This window comes from Benincasa hispida, chromosome 4 (assembly GCF_009727055.1).
Source record: "Benincasa hispida cultivar B227 chromosome 4, ASM972705v1, whole genome shotgun sequence".
In the NCBI taxonomy this organism is placed as follows: Eukaryota; Viridiplantae; Streptophyta; class Magnoliopsida; order Cucurbitales; family Cucurbitaceae; genus Benincasa; species Benincasa hispida.
Window position 1 is genome coordinate 65,235,559 of NC_052352.1, and position 23,681 is coordinate 65,259,239.

General features: G+C 36.0%; 2 protein-coding genes across 2 annotated transcripts; one reads left to right on the forward strand and one right to left on the reverse strand.

The window, feature by feature from the left end:
* The first annotated feature begins 15,557 nt into the window (after positions 1-15,557).
* On the forward strand, positions 15,558-18,147 carry LOC120076782 (ribulose bisphosphate carboxylase/oxygenase activase, chloroplastic). Its single transcript, XM_039030691.1, has 7 exons — positions 15,558-15,730; positions 15,990-16,318; positions 16,459-16,564; positions 16,668-16,753; positions 16,887-17,359; positions 17,442-17,723; positions 17,816-18,147. The coding sequence occupies exons 1-7, from the start codon at positions 15,683-15,685 to the stop codon at positions 17,929-17,931; spliced, it is 1,440 nt and encodes a 479-aa protein (XP_038886619.1). The 5' UTR covers positions 15,558-15,682; the 3' UTR covers positions 17,932-18,147.
* Positions 18,148-18,473: 326 nt separating this feature from the next.
* Positions 18,474-22,001, reverse strand: LOC120076824. Its single transcript, XM_039030755.1, has 5 exons — positions 21,868-22,001; positions 19,840-21,652; positions 19,223-19,427; positions 18,945-19,141; positions 18,474-18,862 (listed from the first exon to the last, which is right to left on the reverse strand). Exons 2-5 carry the CDS (start codon positions 21,629-21,631, stop codon positions 18,801-18,803), a joined length of 2,256 nt encoding a protein of 751 aa, XP_038886683.1. The 5' UTR covers positions 21,632-21,652; positions 21,868-22,001; the 3' UTR covers positions 18,474-18,800.
* Between the last annotated feature and the right edge of the window lie 1,680 nt (positions 22,002-23,681).

Genomic DNA, 23,681 nt, shown 5'->3' on the forward strand with positions numbered 1-23,681 from the left:
AGGCTTTTATGACTAACGGCCTTAGTACATATAAGTTACTCTCCATTGAACCATAACCAATCTTCATAAAATTCTTGAAAATAAATACTTTATTCTCATAAAAGGAGACGGTATAGCCTTGTTCAATGAGACAAGAAACTGAGATTAAGTTCCTCTTAATATGAGGAACTACAAAAACATTATCCAGTAACAGATAACGTTTCTTGTCAACAAATAACTTCAGTCTGCCTACAGCAACAGCGGAAACAACCTCACCAGTTACGACTCGTAGAGTCATCTCTCCCTGTGACAACGTTTGCCAGGAACTGAATCCTTGGTAAGAGGAACTGACATGATTGATAGCACATGAAACAAGGATCTAGGCAGAATCATCATTCTCTACCAAACACGTCTCCAAGACCAATAAATCAGATTTACTGTCTTGTCTCCTCTTTTGGAGAGTAATGGGATCAGTGTCAGAACAACTGACACTACTGGTTTTGTCATCCATCCCTTTATGCTCGAAAAGTAAGAACTGACGTTCAAACAAATCTTGCAGTGAGTCCATGATCTCGCGTGTAATGACCATGTTCTCAACCCTTTTGACCAAAACATCAGGTATGTTAGCCAAAATGTGAAGTCTAGCTAACGAATTAGCCTTCATCCACGCCTCATATGCATTGTGAACACTTCGCGGTGCATCATGGGTCAGGACTTGAGAACATTCCTCAACCATGACAAAAACAAGGTCATTTGGCATGAAATACGTTTCACACGATTCTTTCCACTGTATGTAGTTGGTCATATTTAAAGCACTAAACGAAAATACTAACGAGTTGCTAAAAAGAAAAACACATTGTCCTACGTTAGGTTTTAAGCAAATACCCATTTTAAAACAAAACAACATCCAATAAGGTTTTAACAAAACTAATATGAACCCCGTGTGACATCTAGTTTCGCAATGACGCTTCAAAGGTTTAGGACAAAGGCCGCTGATGGGAGGTCAATTATCCCTCCTTTGAATTGAGAAATTCTCAACCAGTCATTAATACCAGAACAACTCTTTCTCCTATAACGACTAGCCATCATTGATTTGGCCAAGAGATCGTTAACTTACTTAACAATCTCCCGTAAGTTTGACCCGCCATTTTAGGCTCTATAGATCCACCCCAAAAAAGCCAATCCAAAGGGAAAAAATCCGATTGGGGCAAAACCTAAAGCGACCCTATCCATTTCTGGAGTTCACTTTGATCTTGATCAACTACATAAAACCCATCCAAAGGATGACGCTCCCAGGGCGCCACGAGGGAGTACAGAATGATCTCACGGTGTGAACCAATGACAGAGACCATAGGACATGTTGACACATACCCTTCACCCACTTACTATAAACACTCTCTCCATCCACATTTATATTGACTCATGCAAACACCATCCGAAGGGGGATGTTCTCAGGGCACCACGAAGCCAAGCATGAATCTCACGGTGTGAACATACAGGGAGAAACGTGAGTGGAATCATAGACATATCAAATACATCTCTTCCTCGCACTGAGTATTTTATAACCTAGGGTTTAGCTTACTTAGAAAAAACATGTCTAAGGATTTTAACTAAGTGAATTTTAGGTTTTCCCAAGAGTAACTTTTACCTTGGATAGTTAAACAACTTTTGATCATCATCCATTAAACTCTTTAACGGAGTCTTTGACCAAATTGTCGCACGCTTGTTGAAAATCTATCTAATTCACCTTTCCAGGTAGGTTCCTAGGTAGGGGTGTTACGTTTCATCAACTTAATAACCCCAGCCTAGCCAGAGCCCACCTTAGACAAAAGGTCCCTTATAGATAGATTTAAAACAATTTTAATCTTTTATGCCAACCAATTTAATCCTATTAAACGAATTTTAAAAGATTAACCTAGGTTACTAAACTCTTTAGAACCACTTGAACTTAAGTCTATCTCAATCCAATTTTAAAACCCTTTTAAAAAAACTTGAGTTCACCCTAAGTCTGCATGCAACTCTTTCTTATTGATTTTAGGTCTAATTTTCTTTATAACACTTATAACGGAAACAACCACCATAATGCTAAGCTAACACATGCAAGGCATTCATAACGCTTATAAACAACCTAAGTGTCATGCTCAATGCATTGTTCATTCATTGCTACTTCTTTTATATAACACTTATACAAAACAGCAATGAAACAAGTAAAACATGCTTCCATTCACCCTTAGACTATAACATTTATAATAAAAGGATGATGCATGATAATGCGCACTGCATGTGCATGAAACAAGTAAATATAACTCTTATATTTCATGATGCATATGCATGCTTTCAAGTAATTTCTTCATGCTCGATTATAACATTTATAATATATGATCCATGAATAATTGCACAACCTAAGGTGGGTTTTAAACTATATGTCAAACACTTTGGCATATAAGCACCATACATCACATGTACAATAAACAAATGTTGATGAACCGGGTAAAATTGCCTTAAAAACACAAAATTAAAGCTAACTATTACAAAGACAAGGAGTCTCCGGTTCAAACAGGCAAATCGAGTCTTGAATTGCTCGGGCGAAGCATCGCGTCTCCAACCATCGTGTACTAAACTCCCCGCGATCGCCTATACGATAAAATAAACGCTTCGTTCTATCGCTTACTAATGCTCTCAGAGCTAAACGATCATTTAGCAAATACTACACGATCGTGTACCTTTTACTAAGCAATGAAGCCTGAGGTATGCGATTGCTTAGCGCGCTCTGCACAACGCCCACCTTACGCGATCGTCTAAATGACTACGATGCAGCAAAGCACCATCGCCTAAACGATCGCTTAGCGAACGCCTTAGTATCGTATATAGCACGATCGTGTATGTAGTAACTAAGCGATGAGGCTTGCTAACTACATGATCATCTAACGAGCGCCTTTTACTAAACGATGAGCATCACATGCTCCCACTACAATCGTCTACCTCCAATGCCTACGCGATTGGGCAACCAACGCTACGCGATAGAGTAAACGATTTACCCCATCGCTTAGCATTAGCTAAATGATCGTTTAGTAAATACTACACGATCGTATAGAAAAATCTACACGATCGCTTAGTTAAATCCCAACGATCGTTTATCTCAGGCTACATGAAATGACCAACGCTTGGTCTTCTTCTTCGTTGAGAACCGCATCTCCATACTTTGAAACTTCATCACGAACGACTCGACTAACTCAAACACTTTGAATTAAAGACTCGATTGCAAGTTAGTTACGCCTAAAAAACACAGGGGTTCTTACAAATTAACCCTTTGTAATTGATGAAAGTTTTAACTGAAGGCAATTAAACCCGAAACATTCATCAACTCCATCCACAAATGCACTTAACAATTAAATACAAATGCAAAAACCCACCAAGACTGTAAAATGAAGTTCAAAACAGACTTGTAATTTGGAATATCAGAACAACTTGGCTCTGATACCAATTGAAGGAAATCATGCACGAGGATTCCATGAGTAGCGGAAAGATCATTCCAAATTACAATCATATATGAACTTTATAATTACAGTCATAAACAGAAACATACGGTTATGCATTCATTATAGAAATTACAGCATGATAATACAAATAGTCAAGGAGAAATGCTACACACATTTGTAGACTCATCGCCAAGTTCCTTGATCACGAACGCTTGAACACAGCAACCTCGAACGCTCGTCCAACATGATCGCTATTCTGCACGAACACCGCGCACTCGAACTCAACGATCGCCTCGGTCACGAACACCCCAACAGCTTGAACGGCCTCCACAGAACCTCAACGGTGTCGAGTTGAGAATGACACCACCAAAAAGGCTATCTTGGTATTTTAGATATCAGAATCAAGAGGGTGGGCTCTGTGTGGACTTGTTTTGAGGCAGAAGACGGAGGAAACAACAATCGTGTAAACAATTGAGCAAGTGGGAGAAGACTGAACCTATCGTATAGGTCGATGCCCAATTGTTCAGCAAAAGCTAAGCGATCGTTAGCTCATCGCTTAGCTGCGTGTCTGTCGCCTACAAACACAACACAATCGTTTAGCTCGCTCCAAGTTGTCGTTTAGTAAATCCTATTTACTTGACAACTACCATGAGATTATTTTTCGAGAGAGAAAAATCTCAAATTCACAAAATTTAACATTAACATACTGAAATTAGGAAAACAAATTTCCTTTTTATCTCATGGTTACCATAAAACCACCAATAACCTCCCACTCAATTGGTTATTAGAGAAAATGATTTAACTATCCAATAATTAATATCATTATAAATATAAATGATAACCAACTTATCATACTATATTTATAGCCTATAGTTTTAATATTTCATCTCATGAAACATATAAACCATAGCTCTTTTTCTATTCCATGGTACTTAATGTCAATCTCATTTACATTAATCTTCCACAAGATGTATCTCATACACCATACCAATCATATCATATATAATTGAATTACCTCTGGTCAATTTGAACATTTCAAATCAACACCAAGAACTGATCCTCAACTGAATCCATTGAGCTACTAAGGGGACCTTATGGACCTGTAGTTCGAAGCTCCAACGGTACGTGAATAACTGACTAAACTCTTTAGTCACGGGATCCACCATCCGTTAACTGCCAGATACTCCACTAAAGACTGACAGCTGAACTCTCCTTACCACAGATTTATTATGTGTCCATCTTAACCAATCAGAAGTGTGATAACGGGTAGAAATTCACGTTATTACAGAGAAAATAAGTAAAACAATGAGGGAATGCGACGGTAAAAATATACAAAATCATGTCCAAAAGCGTTAAACTGAGAATATTGCGATCGCATGCACCCATCGCATAAAAGCAGCTAATTTACTTATTTTGTGCAGGAAAAATGCAATCCTAGGAATTAGGCGTACGGCGCATTGAAATATTGCGATCGCAAAGGCATGCGATCGTATGCGCTTGTGAGAAGTTGCTCAAGAAGGTGGCCGCATAAAGACGATACATCAAGGTGAAAGCTTAATAAATCATGATGGGACAAAAAGCTGATGACGATCAAATCTAAATTTAGTTGACAAGCCGTTAACGACACACTGTAGCAAGTACACTCAACTTTTCGGTGACCATTAATCGGCGCATTAGAGCAGGAGATTTAATGACCGCCCATCATTGCAATCATTAAAAAGAAAAGTTTCTTCACCTTGAGCTCTATAAATACCGGAAGCCACCATTGTAAAAGGGTTAACAAGTTAGATCATATACAGAAGTAGATAGTTGTTAGTCTGTTCATAGTTATTCTTATACTTAGAAGACGGAGACGAGCAAAGAGAAGAAGACGCCGAGAGGTCATTCCTGGACAGCTCAAAAAACTGCCGGGAAGCGCTATAAAAGGAGAGAGGGCCGACACTTGCGAAAGCAAGGATATTCTTCTGGGCAGAATAGGAATGAAAAGACAGTGTAAAAAGCCACGGGAAGTAATACATTGCTACCGGGCTTTCTATCCCTACATTCCATTGTTGTTTTGTATTCTGCACTTTATTTATAGAAAATAGAATTCTCATCTCAACATCTGTTCAATCTCTCCACATTTCGCATGAGTAGCTAACTTTCCGAATGGGTTGAGAAATACTTAGCTAGCATGACCCAAGATCTTCACTTTATGCGATCATCTTGTCTTATATATGCGTCATTCACCCTTTAGAGATACTTGAGAGAGTAGTCTAAAGAAAGAATCTAGACTTGAGAGAGTCAGATTAGAATCTAGGCTTGAGAGAGTCAGATTAGAACCGCATAAGCAAGAGATAGAAACTTAGACATAAGTTCTGTTTGCTATTACGCATTGCATGCACCCTAGAAATAGGATATGATAGTATGCGGTCACCTTGTGTATGTGTGCGTCATTCAACATCGCATAAACAAGAATAGAGGCTTAGACATAAGTCCTATCGACATTATCGTATACATCGCTGCGTCCTAGAAATAAGAACTATGGCATTTGCATTGAGAGATGACATGTTGTTGTGTGTGTGTAGCATGATCGCATAACTTGAACGCAATCATAGGAAGTATTAGCTAAATTCCTTTTCAACCCGTTCATCGTATACTTATTGTAGTTCTCGATTTCATCAACTCTTTACTCGAATATGTCACATAGGATTTTTACTTAAACGAAACACCAACCAACTTATTTTTTTTTCCACCGCAAAGGAATCAATTTTACTGTCGCATAGTAACTTAGTAGTCCCTGTGTTCGACCCTTGACTTACTAGGAAACCTAGTGAGATTTATACTTGGGTTTTACTAGGAAAACTTGCATGTGCAATGCATAACTCATCACAGCAAAAATATACCATAATTGCATCACATTTACAATGCATCAAAGTGCGACAACCCTTCACAGATCGCTCGTAAGTACAACTCAGCCAATAACTATTATGCCCCTGTAGTTACATCTAACTCCTTAAGTACCACTGATCCCTCTAATGAACATAAGTCATTGTCCTACTATGACTGAGTCCTCTCTTCCAAAGAGAAGTTGTGTCCACTATGTTCAAGCCTCGGAATCAGCCCTTAAGGGAGCAATCTCTCTACTTATCCCTACTTCGGGAAAGGAGTGAATTTCATCTTATGGATTGAGTTCTCAGCTCCCAGATCAGACAAGTCCCAAAAAAGGTAGGCATGTTGAGTTGGCAATCTGGCCACTCTCACCCATACTAATCAAAGGACCGCCCTCAAAGGCAAGAGTTCCCAAAACACTCAGGATTGAGGTCGTGTCACCTATGGTCGTTTAGGTGAGATGTAAGTCTCTAGTATCAACGGCATTATAAACAGAGTCTAGTCATCTCATGTTCCAGTCTTATACAAACTCTTTGTATAGGACACCCCCGCTCGCACGTCTTCATATGAATGGTCAGGATCTACCATCTGTAGTAGTTTACAACACTTGCAAACCTCTACAAAACGGGTCGTATCCGTAATGTTACTAGGATCAGGTATCCAACCTTAATCTTTATACTATAGACCTATTTAGGTTATCACTTAAGGTATGATCCACTTGTATATCACATATACATGCTTAAGTTTACATAAGATAACCAAGGAGCTTTGTTTATTAGATATGAGTAAATGCTAGAATGAAATAACAATTATTTTATTCATCAAACAATGTGTAACATTACAAACAACGAGACTCCGAGAGAATTAGGACATCAATCCCAACACTTTGTTTCTCCCATATTCCTCTAGAGGGCAATTAAAAATATTAGGGCCCAACTCGTGGGGTTTCATCTTCCTCTACTTGCATATTCTCATCCTCTATATGAACAACTTTGCCTTTCGAGTTTGTGGCTAATGAGGCTTGAAAGGCGTTAAAGACTACTCGTTTTGGACATTTGCTTGCCTTGTGTTTCCCATTGCATATATAACAGGATAGGGGGCGATAAAAATTCTATTGATTTGGCCCCCGCTATGTATTTCCAATCTTCTATTGAAGTGGTTTACCATCCCCACTAGTGTCCCTGTCTCCCCAACTATTTCTCGGTGGACTTGAGCAATTACTCTTACTCCCTCTACTTAGGGATTCGAATGTTGTCTTATTTCTTGTGATTCATTTACCTGTTGTGTACGCGGCTGGGAGATCCTATACTCTCTGTTCATATAGTTTTGTTTTTGCCCACAAGTTCAGCCCTTCGACAAAATAGAAAACTTCGTCTTTTTGGGACATATCCTGTATGTCCAACATTAGCTCAAAAAATTGTTTTACATAGTCCTTAATAGTGCCAGTATGTTTCAATTCTCGTAGCTTACATCTTGCTAAAATTTCAACATTTTCAGGGAAGAACTGAGAACGTGATTCCTATTTCAGTCTCTCCCATGTGTCGATGGTGCATTAACCCTCTTGGATGTCCATGAACGGGACCTCCACCATAACTTGGCATCCTCCACTAGATGCGTCGTCGCTAAAGTGATCTTTACTCTTCAGTAGCTGTGTTTGTAGCTCTGAAATACTGCTCCATGTCAAAGATAAAATTTTCTAGCGCTTTCGCGAAACGAGCCCCACAGAAGGGCTTAGGCTCGAGTACTTTTACCCTATTGAATTGGACTGCACCTTTAACTGGGGCTTGATTTCCTACTGCTCTCATGGTGAGATTAACTCTTGCACTAATGTCAGCAATCTCTGCCCGGATGACATCGAGAGTGGCTTGAAAGTCTTCGGATAACTCAGTCACCATCTGAATTATTGCTTTCTGCGAGCTGTCTAGTTCTTCAACACGCTCTTCCATAAGGTCAATAAAACCCGTCGAGTCATCCCCACGCTCGAAATTACCAGTTCTCATAGCTTTTGCTTCCAGGATCTTAACCTTTGTTAACAATTCCTTGATGAGCATTCCGTCCAAGCGCCCAGCCTCTGCGTCGATTTCATCGACCTTGTAAGAGACTTCTTGTAACCAAGTTTCTAGGAACAGAACCTGATTGAGGACTTTTATTAGATGGAGCATTTGCTCTTGTATCTCGACCAACCGGTCAACATGGGACTTGCCCAACTATTTCGTAGCAGACATGATCACAACTTCACCACTTCACGAGCCGACTTGGCTATGATACCAACTGTCACAATCGCACTCTCGTAAGAGTCTCAAGGCGATTGTTCGACACTTGTTCTTGCCCTCGAACAAGTAAGCCGATCCAAATTTGAATAGCTGATGGCATAAAGGGCGTTTCTCACAAACTCTACCCCCATTCTTGAGAAAAAATTTTAGAAAACGAGTTTAGAGAAAAAGGTTGAAAAAGATTTTCGCAAACGTTTGAAAGCATGATTGAGCAATGAAGATTAGTCATACAACTAGAAAGCAATAAAAGGGTTAACAACGCTTTATAGCATACAACTCTCGGATGTGAAGATAAGACAACTATACCCCCACATAGTGCATTCTGAACAAAAAGACATCCCCCACACTTGTATATGGAAACAGACGAACGGTTATACACTAAGAAAAGTACATAGAAAGTAAACTTGCTAGCAAAATGAAATACATAGAATGAAAGCATGGTAAAAAGAAGTAGAGGTAGACATGCGGCCATGGGCAACACACCTTGGACAAGCATGACCGTCACACAACGCACGTAGTTCCAACTAATTGTTGAAGAAGATGTAAAAGAGTTTGTCATGGGACAAACTATGATTTAACAATTAGATAATGTGTACAAAGACAAAATGAATTTTTCTTTACAATTTTATAATTTTTTAAGTCGTGTTTATATGTTGGCCAATTATTAATTTATATTGATTAGTCTAAAAAGATATTATATTGACAATATTGGTTAGTTAATATAAGTTAAACTACAAGTTTAGTCTTTGAGTTGGAGATTTGAAGTTGTCTATTTGATTCTTGAATTTTAAAATGTACATGATGAGCTTCTTTCATTAGTATTTTAAACTTTAAATTTTTATTTAATGGATCATTCATGTATTTTACATTTTTAAAACTACATGTACATATTAGATAGTAGATTGAAAGTTTAAATTTCTATTATAAATAAAATTTTGTTTGTAATATATTAGTTAATTTTCAAAAAAATTTAATATAACAGAAAGGTAGTAGATATAATTTCTTTTTTTAAAAAAATATATTTTTAGTCCTCGAGTTTAATCTACGAGTTTTGAAGAATAGGTTTAAAATGATCTCTTAAAAAAAAACTATTAAATTTAAACAAAGATTTGGCTAGATGAGTGAGGTGGAAAGCTGATTTAGAAAAAAAAATTGTTTTAATCTCTCTCTCTCTCCTCTTTCTTGTCTCTCCCCTCTCTCACGTCCTCCATCTTTCTCTCCCATTTTGCAGGCAAGGTCTCACGTTTTCGACGCCAATTTCTAGATGATCAATGAGGCTTTTAACTTGAACTATCAAAGTCCTCTAAGCAATTTTGATTCTAATGTGGGACATGAAAAAAGTTCCAGAATCTACGAGTTACAAACACACCAAATTTGAATCCGTATTGTATTTGCTCCTTCCATCAACTTTGGATTTCTCATCCGACCATTGCTTCTCCCTTTGATTAGATTCTTACTTTTATATTTATAGTTTCTCTGGTGTTATCATTTGACCAAAAACAAGCAAGAGGTCTTCACTATTTTCTCCTTCTCAACTCTCTCGGTCTCTGTTTGAAGTTTCATGTATGGCAGGATTTAGTGTGGTGGGGGAGATGAGATTTTTCAGTTCTTTATTTGGGGATTATCGGATTTGGAATTGGAATTCTTTTCGGGCTGGTCGTGGGGTTTTGGATTATTGCTTATTACCCACTTCTGATTTTTCTACAAAAATTTGCAAATTGCATTGTACAATCATCCCCTGTTTTTCTTGCAATTTAGTAATGCACTGAACGTGTTTGTTAATTTGTTTCTTTGAGAACGTCAAAGAGATTTTCAGTTTCAGTATGACCAACACCAAATCCCAAACTCTTCTTTCATCACATTTACACATTGACTTCACTTATGGGAGAGTTGTGCAAGTTGCATTTGCTTCAAAAATAGAGAGAAAGATGGAGGACGTCAAGAGGGGAGAGGCAAGAAAGAGGATATATTATACATTTTTAATTAGATTTTTCAGCACAATTTTTAATTAGAAATTATATCTTATGCTTTACTCAGACAATAATTCAAAAAAGTAGCTGCTTTAACAACAAATAATCAAATATTGGAATCAAACCCTCATCACAAATTTTTATCTCTTTGACTTTTGGTTCATTTTCTTCGTCCTAAGCTTTTTTCTCCCCTTTATTTCATTTTTTAAAGGACAAATCAATCTAAGACGTTAAAGCTTATGCGCATTAGATTAGATACCCATTATATATTAAATAGATTGTTATGATTAAATGAACATTAGATTTTTTGTTTCCAAAAAAAAGAAAGGCATTTGGGACAAGAATAGTTTACATTTCAAACATATACTATTATAACTCAAACTAAAATAATCTACACCCAAACACAAACTATTATAACATAACTACAATAACTTAGGACTATAATAACCAACTTATTACCTCAAAAGTCTCCTAGATTTTTTAAATTATCTAACCTTTTATAGTCAACGTTGTATGGTTGTCTATTTTAATGACCAAGTAAAATTGAGGCCACCAAGTCGTCCATAGCTCAATTGGCACACGACCTATGAAGCACAGATATTTCATGTGAGGCAAAGAATCAATATCAGACATGTATTGGATACCGATATTTCTAGATACTTTTCAGATACGTATTTGACACGCGATTTGACGTATCTATTTTTACGCGTATTTTTTTTTAAAGAAAAAACAAGCAACTCATCTAATTTTTCTCAGTCTAAAATTAGTCAACCTATTTAAAAGGCTCACTACTCAAGTCCAAAATTAAAAGGAAAAATAAATAAATAACGGACCAAACCCTATACTAGAATCATCTAATCTTCATCTTCACATTTGAGTCCCTACAAAATCCACCAAAATATAAACCATTTGGATATCTTCAATAATTTAATGAAAAAGTTCTTCGTTTATCTTCATACTTCTTCCTGTAATCTTCTTCTTCTTCTTTGCAATATGAGTCACTTTTCTATTGCATTTTATTAACTATTGTACTTCAATATGTTAGGTGTTGCTTTTTCTTGTATTGTATTTCAGTATTTGTATTCTATTTTGTGCTATTGTTATTAACTTGTATGCTAAATTTATCTATATCCTAAATTATTTTAAAGAAAAAGAAAATGTATCTTCAATGTATCAGTATCCTTGTTTCTGTCTCTTATACACATCTAGATGTGTATAAGAGACAGTCGTGTAGCTGTATCTGTGTCTGTACTTCATAGCACACGAGTGTATTAGAAGCTACAAGATTTATGATTCGAATTTTCCTACATAAAAAGAAAAAGAAAGTAAAACGGGGGCCTAATATACACTAATACTTAATTTTTTCAATGTAGTACCTAATTTTCTTTAAAATTTTTAATTTTAATCTTTTTTATGAATTGATTTTGTTTTCAATCTATGTTCTTATTGTTGCAAAACATTAAAATAAATTTCAAAATGATAATGTAATTTCAAAATACACTTCATTTATTAAATGAGAGTTCAAAACATTCGATATGTTCTAGTTAGATTAACATATTCAGACTATTTATTGCAAAATAAAAACTTACAACATTTCATATAAAATTGATATATAGTAACTCACTTTAACCTAAACTCCTCCTTATTATAGAAAATCGATCTATTGATTTATTTTTCCTTAAATTTCATGTATGCAGTCATTTTTTAACATTTGGTGAGGGTAAGGACTAAGGTTGAAGTGTCTTTTAAAGAAAAAAAAAACAAACAAATCGAAAAAAAAAACCACCAAAATATTAGGGAAAATGATTTAGCCTTAAATTTATGTATGCATGGAGAATGCGAAAATAATTATACATCGAGTTTTAAATGTTGATGTTAATAAATATTGTTTGTGTGTAAATCTCGTCCAGGTTGCGATGGAGCTCTTCTTATTTTAAGACTTTGTTGAGTTAATTTGCAAGAGAACTCACATTGGTGTAGTGCCAAACTTGAATCAGATGCCTAAGTACACGAAATGTTCAGTTAAACTAAATATCCAAAATACTATTTACCCCTTGAGAACGAAATAAGGCTATTTATAGAGTCCATCGTCTAACATCCACTTGGAACATGTGCAATTAAACGGTATGAACTTGGTTGAATCGTCCTCAACAAATATTTTTAAAAAATAATATTTAATTTAACAAATAAATGTTTTAGAAATCTTAAAAAGTTAGAATATTGATAGCTCCCCACAAGAGCTATATTTTAGCTTAAATTGGGCCAGGTCTTAGGAATTTGATGTTCAAATGTGGCTTGTTTATATATAGGGTATCGAGCTTAGAAGACTCTCAAAATGATTTGGATACAAAACAGATTAAAATTGAACATTTAAAGGTCAACTGGAGCAACTAGACTCGAAGGACAACATAAATGACAAAAATACCCTTAAGAACCTAGCAAAGCAGCGCTAGGCATGACGTCAAACTCCAGAAGACTAAAATGTCCTAGCACCACGACTCATCGTAGTGTTGTCGTCCTGCTATATAATCTACACACTTCGTAATTAAGTCATAACTTTTGAACCAGATGTCCATTTTAGACAAACGACCACTTGTTTTCTTTGGTTTTCCACCCTCTATCCATCTGTATTAGTTTTAGCTTTTACTTTTGTGTTAGATTATAGTATACTTTAGATGATTCTCAATCTTGGCTACATCGTCAGGGTGTGTAGTCGAGATTAGTTCCCTAGTTTTAGGAGTAGGAATTCCAATGTATATTTATAAGAACTTAGTTTAAATATTAAATACTTTCTAATTTCTTGCATCTTGGAGTTTTGGTTTAATTAGATTTGTGTTTATGAATGGATTGACACTCTAGTCTCCGATACACATCTTTTGCTATAGATTTTAGCTTGAGCACTATCTCCATATTTCATCTTGTTTTAACTGTCAAAGTAGCAAGGTTGAATCCATGTATGTTTGAGATATAGGTTATCCATAGATCACTCATTCATGCTCAATTTAGGTCCAAAGAGAAATCGATGAATTAACTTAGGCTATTCATGTTATTAATTGTCGTAATGGAAACATTAATCTTAATATAAATGTCTGAGAGTATATGGATGCAATCGAACCTAATAAGATGACAATGTTTAGTTTAATTAAGGCATAGGTCTTGATTTATAGTTAGGGTGTTTGTTTGACTTTTCCAACAACAAGTTGGCTAGCCAAACACAAGCTGAATGAATTGACAGTGTGCGTACTAATCAAATGTCTATAATTAAATTCAATGATCGAATTGCATCGGATTACCACTTACTTCTAGACTAGATAATTTAATTTATATTATATCTACCCACTATCTTTACTTCATACACTTTATTTTCTAGACTTTATCTATCTACACAAGACTCCCCCATTTATTGCTTTAATTAGGAAATTAGTTTTGTGAAACAATTATTGCGCTTTCCTGTGGTTCGAATCGTTCTTACTACTAATACTATCTAATAGTAATTGTATTAATCGATAATCATAAATATTATTTGATCGTAAGAACCCTCCACAAGTTATTGCCTTCAATTATATTCAAATTAATAACTTCTTTTTTATATTTCATCATTTTTGTATGATATATTAGAAATTTCATTCATTTCAAAGGTTGAGATAATTACATATAAGCACATAATATTCGAGAGATTTCTCAATAGAATCTAAAATCATATAGAAAGAAAGTTGGGCCTATGATTTTAGCCCTATTTGAGTGATAACGAAAGTTAATGGGCCTAACACTAATGAAACTGTATCTCAAAGCTACTGTACTCTATAAAGTCTAAATAAATAAATAAATCTCGAAGTTCCCAAAGGAAAAATGAACAAAAATTAGCATACGAATATATTTGACACGACTGTTTCGACAATGCCATGTTTCTTATTTCATTTGGCACACAACATTTCAACCACCACAAAAAATGCTACTCATTTACTCCAAAAATAAATAAATGTTAACATATTATTTTAGTCTTTAAACTTATGATAAATCTTAAATTTAGGTTTGCTACTGATTTATTATTGATCTTTTTTTCAAAACCTTTTATTATTTATTAACATTTTTGTTAGGAGTTATATTCGAAAAGACTCAAGCCCATTAGGTCCGTCTAGATCTAGAGAAACCTTAGGGTTCACGCATTCCTTAAATGGAAAGATAATGTAATGATCGCCGAGTCGATCAAGCCAAGCTCAGTATGTTTCACAAAAGAGAAAATGGGTTAGTTGAGTTGACTGCCCTTAGACCTTACAATCTTGACATCTCCACCCATGCTGACACGGTTAATATTGCACACATCCCAAGCATATGTAAGACAATGAATCCTATAAGTAGTTTACCCCCACCACCTCATGAGGTATGCAATCTTGAGTTCCTAACCATACTGAACATTTGTGTAGCTCGACATTACACCGATGTGAGTTCTCGCACATCTCAGCTCAGACAAGTATGCAAAAACGAGAAGTGATCTGATGAGATCTACACATCAAGAATTTTCACTATAAATCTTGGTAACATATTCACTCATTGTATATTATTATTATTGTTTGACCAATTTAAAATAGTATTTTAATCCTAATAAAATAAAAATAATACTACTTGTCATTCCTCTTTTATCCTTTTCACTTTAAGTTAAAATACTATTTTGGTCCTTATACCTTTAATTATCTAATTCTAGTCTTTATATTTTAATTGTCCAATTTTAGTCTGGTATTTTTGAATTTTTTTTTTTTTTTTTTTTGGTTAATTTGTTCCCCCAATATTATTATTAATTTTGTGGTGAATATGGTAACTTTAATTTTGGTGGATAAGCAAAACCCACAAAAACAAAAACACCAAAACGACACAGTTCCAGGCAGTCAATCTCTAGATGCCACGTGTCATCCTCAACAAACTTGATTGTGTGGTCGTTAACAATTTGAAAGCCTATCCACTGTACTGCTTACATTGAACTTTGAACTCTCGAAACTTCCTTCTTTCTTACTACAAAAATATCCTCTTCCCCTCTCCTTTCCTTCAACTTCTTCACTGAAACACTTTGTTAAACACACTCCAAATTTCTCTCCTTTCCTTCCTCTCAGAATCCATGGCCACCGCTGCCGTCTCCACCGCCGGAGCTGTCAACAGAATTCCGGTAATTCAAATCTTCCCCACCATTACATTACAACAACCCAAATCACTCCAGTCTTCTCTGTTTTTTTCTTATTAGAATTGTTGTGTTTTATGAATTAATTCTCAAGAGATCATGGGAAAGATTTCAACTTTTTTCCTTCCTTGTCAAGTTATGTTGAGAATTTGAGATCTTAAAGCTTTCCCCTTTTTTGTCTTTATAAATTTTTACACGAGATTTGTGATTAGAGGGGTTAAAGAATGTTTAATTGGGTATATTGCAGCTGAGTTTAAATGGTGCCATTGCTGGACCCTCAGTTCAAAGCTCTGCTTTCTTAGGCAACAGCTTGAAGAAAGCAAACTTGAGATACCCCAATTCCAAGGTCTCTTCAGGAAGCAGCTTGAAAGTAGTTGCTGTTGCAGAGGAGATCGATGAAAAGAAGCAAACTAATAAGGATAAATGGAAGGGGCTTGCTTTTGATATCTCTGATGATCAACAAGACATTACCAGAGGAAAGGGAATGGTTGACACACTCTTCCAAGCTCCTTCTGGTGCAGGAACTCATGACCCTGTTCTTAGCTCTTATGAATATTTAAGTGCTGGACTTCGTCAGTAAGTGTTTTAAAAAACGGTAGTTGCTGTTTTTTTTTTTTTTTTTTGTGTGTGTGTGTGTGTTTATCTTTGATTTTGCAATGAAGGGAACTGATGATCTTGAATGTTGTGGTTTTGGTTTGTTTTTCATGATGATATAGATACAATTTAGACAACAATGTGGATGGTTTTTACATTGCTCCTGCCTTCATGGACAAACTAGTTGTTCATATCTCTAAGAACTTCATGAAACTTCCCAACATCAAGGTTGGATTCAACTGAAAACTGATTTACTGTTTGTGTTTGGAGTTTCATTGTTGGGTTTGGCTGTTTCTTTTGTTTATTGATTGATTAAATCATTCTGCTTTAGGTTCCCCTGATTTTGGGTATTTGGGGAGGCAAAGGTCAAGGGAAGTCGTTCCAATGTGAGCTTGTCTTTGCCAAGATGGGAATCAAGTGCGTTTCATCCTTCTCCATCCTTTTTGTTTTAGCCATTTCAAAGCATCTTCCTGGTTGTGGAGTTTAAAATGTTCATGACGCTTGAGCTTCTTCAACTGCTGCTTGCTAATGCTTTGTTTCATTGTTACAGCCCCATTATGATGAGTGCAGGAGAACTGGAGAGTGGAAATGCAGGAGAACCAGCAAAATTGATTCGACAGAGGTACCGGGAAGCAGCAGATATAATCAAGAAGGGGAAAATGTGTGTCCTCTTCATCAATGATCTCGATGCAGGAGCTGGTCGTCTTGGTGGCACGACCCAATACACTGTCAACAACCAGATGGTTAATGCTACCCTCATGAACATAGCTGATAACCCAACCAACGTTCAGCTCCCTGGTATGTACAACAAAGAGGAGAACCCTCGGGTTCCCATCGTCGTCACGGGTAACGACTTCTCAACATTGTATGCTCCTCTCATCCGTGATGGTCGTATGGAAAAATTCTATTGGGCACCTACTCGGGAAGATAGAATTGGTGTGTGCTCAGGAATCTTTAGGAGCGATAATGTTCCCAAAGAAGACGTTGTCAAGCTTGTTGATACATTTCCTGGCCAATCCATTGGTAAGCTTCAAGTGGAAACTCAATATTTTGATTCATTTCCCTTCTACATTCCAACATGGTATACTAAACCATGATCATACAGATTTCTTTGGTGCCCTGAGGGCAAGAGTATATGACGATGAAGTGAGGAACTGGGCTATTTCGGTCGGAGTTGAGAATATTGCTAAGAAGCTTGTCAACTCAAAGGAAGGACCACCGACATTCGAGCAGCCAAAGATGACCTTAGAGAAGCTTCTTGAGTATGGAAACATGCTTGTTCAGGAACAAGAGAACGTGAAGAGAGTCCAACTGGCTGACAAGTACTTGAGCGAGGCAGCTCTTGGAGATGCCAATGAAGACGCCATAAAAAGTGGCACATTCTATGGTTAGCTCTCTTTTGATCTTTTATAGCTGTTTAATAATTGTATAAAACAAAAGCAGCTTCTCCTAAGCTCTTGTTGCTTCTGTCTGTTGCAGGTAAAGCCGCACAGCAGGTGCATCTTCCTGTCCCTGAAGGCTGCACAGACCCAAATGCAGATAACTTCGACCCAACAGCTAGGAGTGATGATGGAAGTTGCAATTATGTATTATAAGTTCCTTTTAGCTGTTAAGTAGAAGATCATTTTCCGCTCTTACTTGATTAGGAAAATGTATCCTGTTTGAATGAAAATATCCACTGGTTTGCACTACTCTATGCTTTTAAGCTGGTGTGGGGTTTCAGTTCTCATTTCTTTCTTTTTTCCCTGTTGCCACAATATTGAGATATTTTGCTCGTGTTGGTAAATAACAGACTTTGATATCCTTTCTCAGTCTTGGTTATACCTTACATCCAGAAAATGAATGCAAATAACATTCAGGGTCGAAAACCTTAAAAGGCAAACAGATTTCCAAGAACAGCATCATATATCTATAGAGATGATAAAACTGTTCCATTAGAACAAAAAAAACAGCAGCACATCTTATATCATTTTGCCAATAGAATAGACCTGAGATATGACAGAAAAGGCCAGAACAAACCACAACTCACCGAGGATCTTCCGATTAAAAGCAACGGAAAAGAGTTTCACAATGAGTGTTTGATCTAACAGCTTCAGTCATAGGAGTTCATTTGACAATCTCGAAGGGATGCAAAGAATTTTTCAGCATAAATGGTTCAACTAAGATATCATTAAAAATTAATGGCTCCCTTCATCATTTGCATATACAGCTTTAATTTGAATAATCTAAATCATAAGTGACCTAAAAGCCTTGTAATCTACAAAACTACTTTGCTTAGTTATAAGATACAATGACCTGGTGACCTATCCTACTACAGAGGCATACATACACTCAATCTGCTCTTGAAGAGCTTGACTAAATCAGACCATCTAGTTATTCCTTCCGTGCAAGATAAATAGACGCATGTAAGACCGTCCACCAATAGAGATGGTGTGAGTTGCTTGCAGGCATTGCTCGCTTCGTGTTATGATATATTGTCATCTTCACTCTCCCTCTGCTTTCTAAAAACCTCCAAGTCATCAAACCCTGCACATTTGGGAGACAACTTTAGCAAGGATTGTGGTTTCATGGTAAGGTAAGCAATAAAGCTATGTAATAAATCAATCACCTGCAACCAAGTCATCATAGTCATCATTCAGGGGTAAAAGCATAGTAGAACCGGAGGGTGGACTATCAAGTACTGTCCATTCCAGATTCCCACAATCCTCTGCACTTAAATCCTTTCTCCAAACCCAGTCGTCAACAATACCGAGGCCATCAAAGGAAAGGGGGTCAACTGGATAATGTTCATTGGCGTTAGTGGCCCTGCGAATAAATTAATGGGAAAGACTTCAGAAATGTCCCTAACTTTCAAACATAGTGTAATGAATGTTTCATTAGACTTACATTTGTTTAAGTTGCAAGTTGAAGCGCACAAATACAAGGTCACTAAGACGTTGATGTTCAATGTGATTCCTAGTGTCATGTAACTTGTCAAAAAGGATTTGATTTTGCTTAAACCCCACTGAGGAGCAGGTTTGACTTAGAATTCGAGTGGCCAAGCGAGTTAAATTTGGGCATCCTCCTTCTCCACATGTTGACCACCACTCAGCTACAAGAAATATAAACAAACGAAAGGATCAACCAAAAGATCACTCAACCAAGAGACCAAAAAGAAGATATCCATGAAGATAAAGGCTCAGTCTCGATATGCATGGAAGATAACTAAGAAACAGATAGGCTCCAAATTAAAAGTTTATCTGAGTGGGACATGAGAGTCATGCAGAATGAAATTTAATGGTCAATATAATAAAAACCATTGCCTAAACATAGATATTTCCCATGTCCCCAGCATGCAAGTTATATGAACAATCTTAGAATGAGTAATCGGCCGTGTATCTGCCGTTGCCTTGTTCTAGGTTCCAAGTGCTTTTCAGAAGCACAAGTCAGTTCATATAAACAAGTTGGTGGAGTGCAATGGTGCATAATGGAAGCTGAAAAATAGCAGTAGATTAGATCCTCACCTGGAAGCAGTGTCCCTCTTGCTCTAATAGCCGTCTTTCTTGCAAAATCGCCACTAGCATTCTTGTACGAGGTTATTTCTTTTATTATTTTATCTTGAACATTTGTATCAGAAACCAGTCTTTCAATGCAATCAAACATCCCTGATAGGATTTCACCATGCATATCTCCTTCAATGCTATAAAAGAACTTGGGGTTCAGGTAGAATCCAGCAGCATGAAGAGGATGACGCCAATGGTGTTCCCATCTCTGATCTATGATGTTCCAGTATACCATGTAACGCTCTCTGTCAACAAGTTCTGTCTTAATTGCTAGTTTAGCATTATATATTGCTGCATAAACGTATCCCATCGCAGGTCTCGTCCCACTACCCACTATTCTCAAAACTCTCAAGAGAGGGTTTGTCAAACGAATAATTGAATTGCATGAGGACCAAAATGATTCACTGCTGATTAAATCCAACATTTCCAGTCCCCCTGGCCTCTTTGAATATGGGCTGTCCATCCACTCTTGAGAAGTTACCATGGTCTGCAGACATCGTTTCAGATCAACCATCCGATTCAATGTTGCAAAGTTTGTGGCAGATCTTGTGACACAAGGTTCTACGATATCATTCCCATAGGTATACCTCCTGATCATGTTTAAAACCACACTATTGTTATAGACAAATCTTGTAATTGATCGAGCCTGCTCAATAACAGTATTTACACCCTCTATGTTTCCAATATCCCCAAGAATCAAATCCACGCAACTAGCAGAACATGGGGTCCAATAGAGGGTTGGATATGTCTCCGAAAGCTTTCTGCCAGCAGTAGCAAAATTTTCTTCAAACCTAGTAATCACCTGCACTACATGTTTCACCCCTACTTGTTCAACCACCTTTTTGAGTAATTCGTAAAGCAAATCTGGGGAATCCATAATTCCAGATGCATCCACAGATTCCAAAAACACTGTTCCCTTAGGACAATACACCAAAAAATTGAGCATGGTTCGACCTGCTTCTGTATGCCACTGATCAACCATGACAGAACAACCAGTCATTCCCCACGTGGCTTTGCATCTGTCAAAATCACTCCTCACTTCTTCCACTGAATTCTTCAATATCCAACCCCGAATATCATGATATGAAGGTGGTATAATCCCAGTACCTGCTGAAACAATTGATTCAATCATTGGCTGGAAATAGGCTGAGTTTACTGCTTCTAGAGATGCCCCAATGTCAAACAAAAATCGCCCAACTGCCATATGCACTTGGTTATGGACCCTATTAGAATCCAGTATACCACCACCATTTGGAATAACAATCAACTCTCTTTCCATGCAAGAACTCTTACCTTTACTACCCTTTTTCCTTCCCACTTTATTACTTGTTCCTTCCTCGTGAGTTAGTAACAAACCTGAACTGGTTTCAAGTGGCTCGGCAACTTCAATCAAATGAATACTAGAATCCATATCCATATGATTGGAAATTGCATCTACCTCACCAGTCATGGCGTTCACATTCGTCATCTCTTCATCAAGCTTCTGTCTTTTCCTTTTCTTCATCATTACCCCATCTAAACTCTCTTGCATTATATTCTGAACCTCAGGAGGAACACTATGGCAAGTAGAAGCATTACCCTTTTGACCAGCAAGATGTTCTTTTATTCTATGAATCCCACCACCCTTAAAAAGTTTGTGACAGTACAAACATTTAAGCTGCACTCTATCCCCATTTTTAAACATTTGACAGTGCTTCCACGCAGGGTCGTGTTTTTGGGGTGTTATAGGAACTGGTTGTAACCCGGAACTCATTTCAGCAATCTCAACAGACACCTTCCAGAAAATTAATACACAGGTTGAATAAATTTCCGTTGCAAGAAAATAAAAAACTGAAACCCCAATTTTGTCGAAAACAAAGACATTCAAACTTAGGGTGGTTCATAAAATAATTAGAAGCATGAATGTTGTAAATCGAACATGAATCGAAAGCTAATAAATTTACGAAATTGAACAGTATAACAGAGCGATGAGATTGATAGAAAGCTTACTCGAAGTTGAAAACTTTTGTGTAAGACGGGACGAAGGCGGGTTCGGCTTGGTGGAAAAACAAAAGAAACCGAGTTGGGTTTTAGGGTTTAGTTTTGAGATTTTGAGTTTTTGAGGACAGGAAAAACGCTGGTTTTCGCAACCGGATGGGCCGGTTAGGGCAACTACATCCGGTTAAGTTTCCTTGTTTTAGGGTTGGCCCACCGAATGATCCGGTTATTAGCTGGCAGCTTTTTTTCGTCGAACCGGATTTGTTCAAAAGGCAACCGGAAGGCCTGGTTGTCCTTCACGACACTAGACCGGCCACATGATCGATGACTTTTTCCTTCGGTTCTTTATAAAATTTTATAATATAGCACTTTTTTTTTTGGCATATATAACACTAGAAAAATATATATCAAATAAAATTATCCTGCTATGCAAATTTTCCATTTCTAATAAATCACAGTTATTTAAAGTATTTTAATACAATAGTGGATTTGGATCTCCCACGTGAGATAATACATATCAATTATCGTTGAGTTATAATCACTTTAGGTATCAAATATTTAAATCATCATTTTGTTACCTTACATCATTATATGAATGGGATCATTATTGATTTTTTTTTAGTTTACATTGTAGAGTGAGAATTATACCATCAATATTTGATAATAGTAATAGATGTCTTATCAATTGAATTGAGTTTTTTAATACAAAACTCGGAAGAAAACCGAATCAATAATTGAGTCATTTTTTGAATATTACTTACATATGTCTTATTAAGAGTCCATTCGAATTGACTTAAAAAAATGTTTTTTTAAAAAACTCATTTTTATTTAAACACTTATGATCAAAACTGTTTTAAAATACATTTGAAAATTTGTAAACGGTTTTGAATGATTACCAAATACTCCATTTTGAGATGACTTGTTTTTTAAATTAAACATTTAAAAATGTATTCTAAACATACTCTAAAAGTTGTGTTACTCATTAAATAATTATTGTTGAAATAACCGTGATAATTAAAATGGTTAACACATTTGTTTTTACTTTTTTTTTTTCTTTTTATCTTTTTAACTTTTGTTAAATTCATCAAACTTGAGATTATATGGAGTAAAAGAGGGAACAAAATTGATTCTAATGTAAATATTTCAAGCCAAATTTAGAGAAGGAACCAAGTGAAATCATCATCTCTCTTTTTCTCTAAAAAACTACTAAAACATATTTAGTTCAATTTAGGTTTAAAGCAATATGAACAGGATTTTATTTTTTTTTTAAAATACTATTTTGGACCTCGAAATTTGTTTAATTTTAGTACATGTACAATGTCAAATTTTAGTTTTTTTAAAAAAATCTTAATAAATCTTAAATTTAGTCTCTACAATTAATTTATTATTGATTTTGTTGAAAAACTTTTAAACACATATCCACATATTGTTTTCCTAGCATTTACATTATTATTATTTAATCAATTTAAGTAAAAATTAATAGACTAAATTTAAAATTTATTAAAATATATGAATTAAAATTAGATAATTAAAAATAGATTGATTTAAAATGAATAAACTTCAAAATATATGGACCAACAAAATTGGTGTTTAACTTTTTTTTTTTTTTTTTTTTTTCCAAAGGTAGTGAATAAAGTAATTTATTGATTTATTCGTATTTCAATAAATTGAAAAGGGTGATAAGATGCAAAATATATTTTATTCTTATCTTTCTTTCTTCTTTGTTCTTTTTTCATTCTTGAAAGGGATATTTTGGTTTCATCTTATTTTACCTTTCATTCACTTCACATCAACATTTTCAATATTAAAGTTGACAACGAAAAACA

Bases quoted from the DNA above. Each gene is read 5' to 3' on its own strand.
- LOC120076824 (XM_039030755.1), bottom strand. From the start codon at position 21,631: ATGAGTTCCGGGTTACAACCAGTTCCTATAACACCCCAAAAACACGAC. The intron at 19,428-19,839 runs GTGAGGATCTAA...TATTTCTTGTAG, and splicing joins AAGAGGGACACTGCTTCCAG to CTGAGTGGTGGTCAACATGT. The intron at 19,142-19,222 runs GTAAGTCTAATG...ATTTATTCGCAG, and splicing joins AACTTGCAACTTAAACAAAT to GGCCACTAACGCCAATGAAC.
- LOC120076782 (XM_039030691.1), top strand. From the start codon at position 15,683: ATGGCCACCGCTGCCGTCTCCACCGCCGGAGCTGTCAACAGAATTCCG. The intron at 16,565-16,667 runs GTTGGATTCAAC...ATTCTGCTTTAG, and splicing joins TGAAACTTCCCAACATCAAG to GTTCCCCTGATTTTGGGTAT. The intron at 17,360-17,441 runs GTAAGCTTCAAG...ATGATCATACAG, and splicing joins ATTTCCTGGCCAATCCATTG to ATTTCTTTGGTGCCCTGAGG.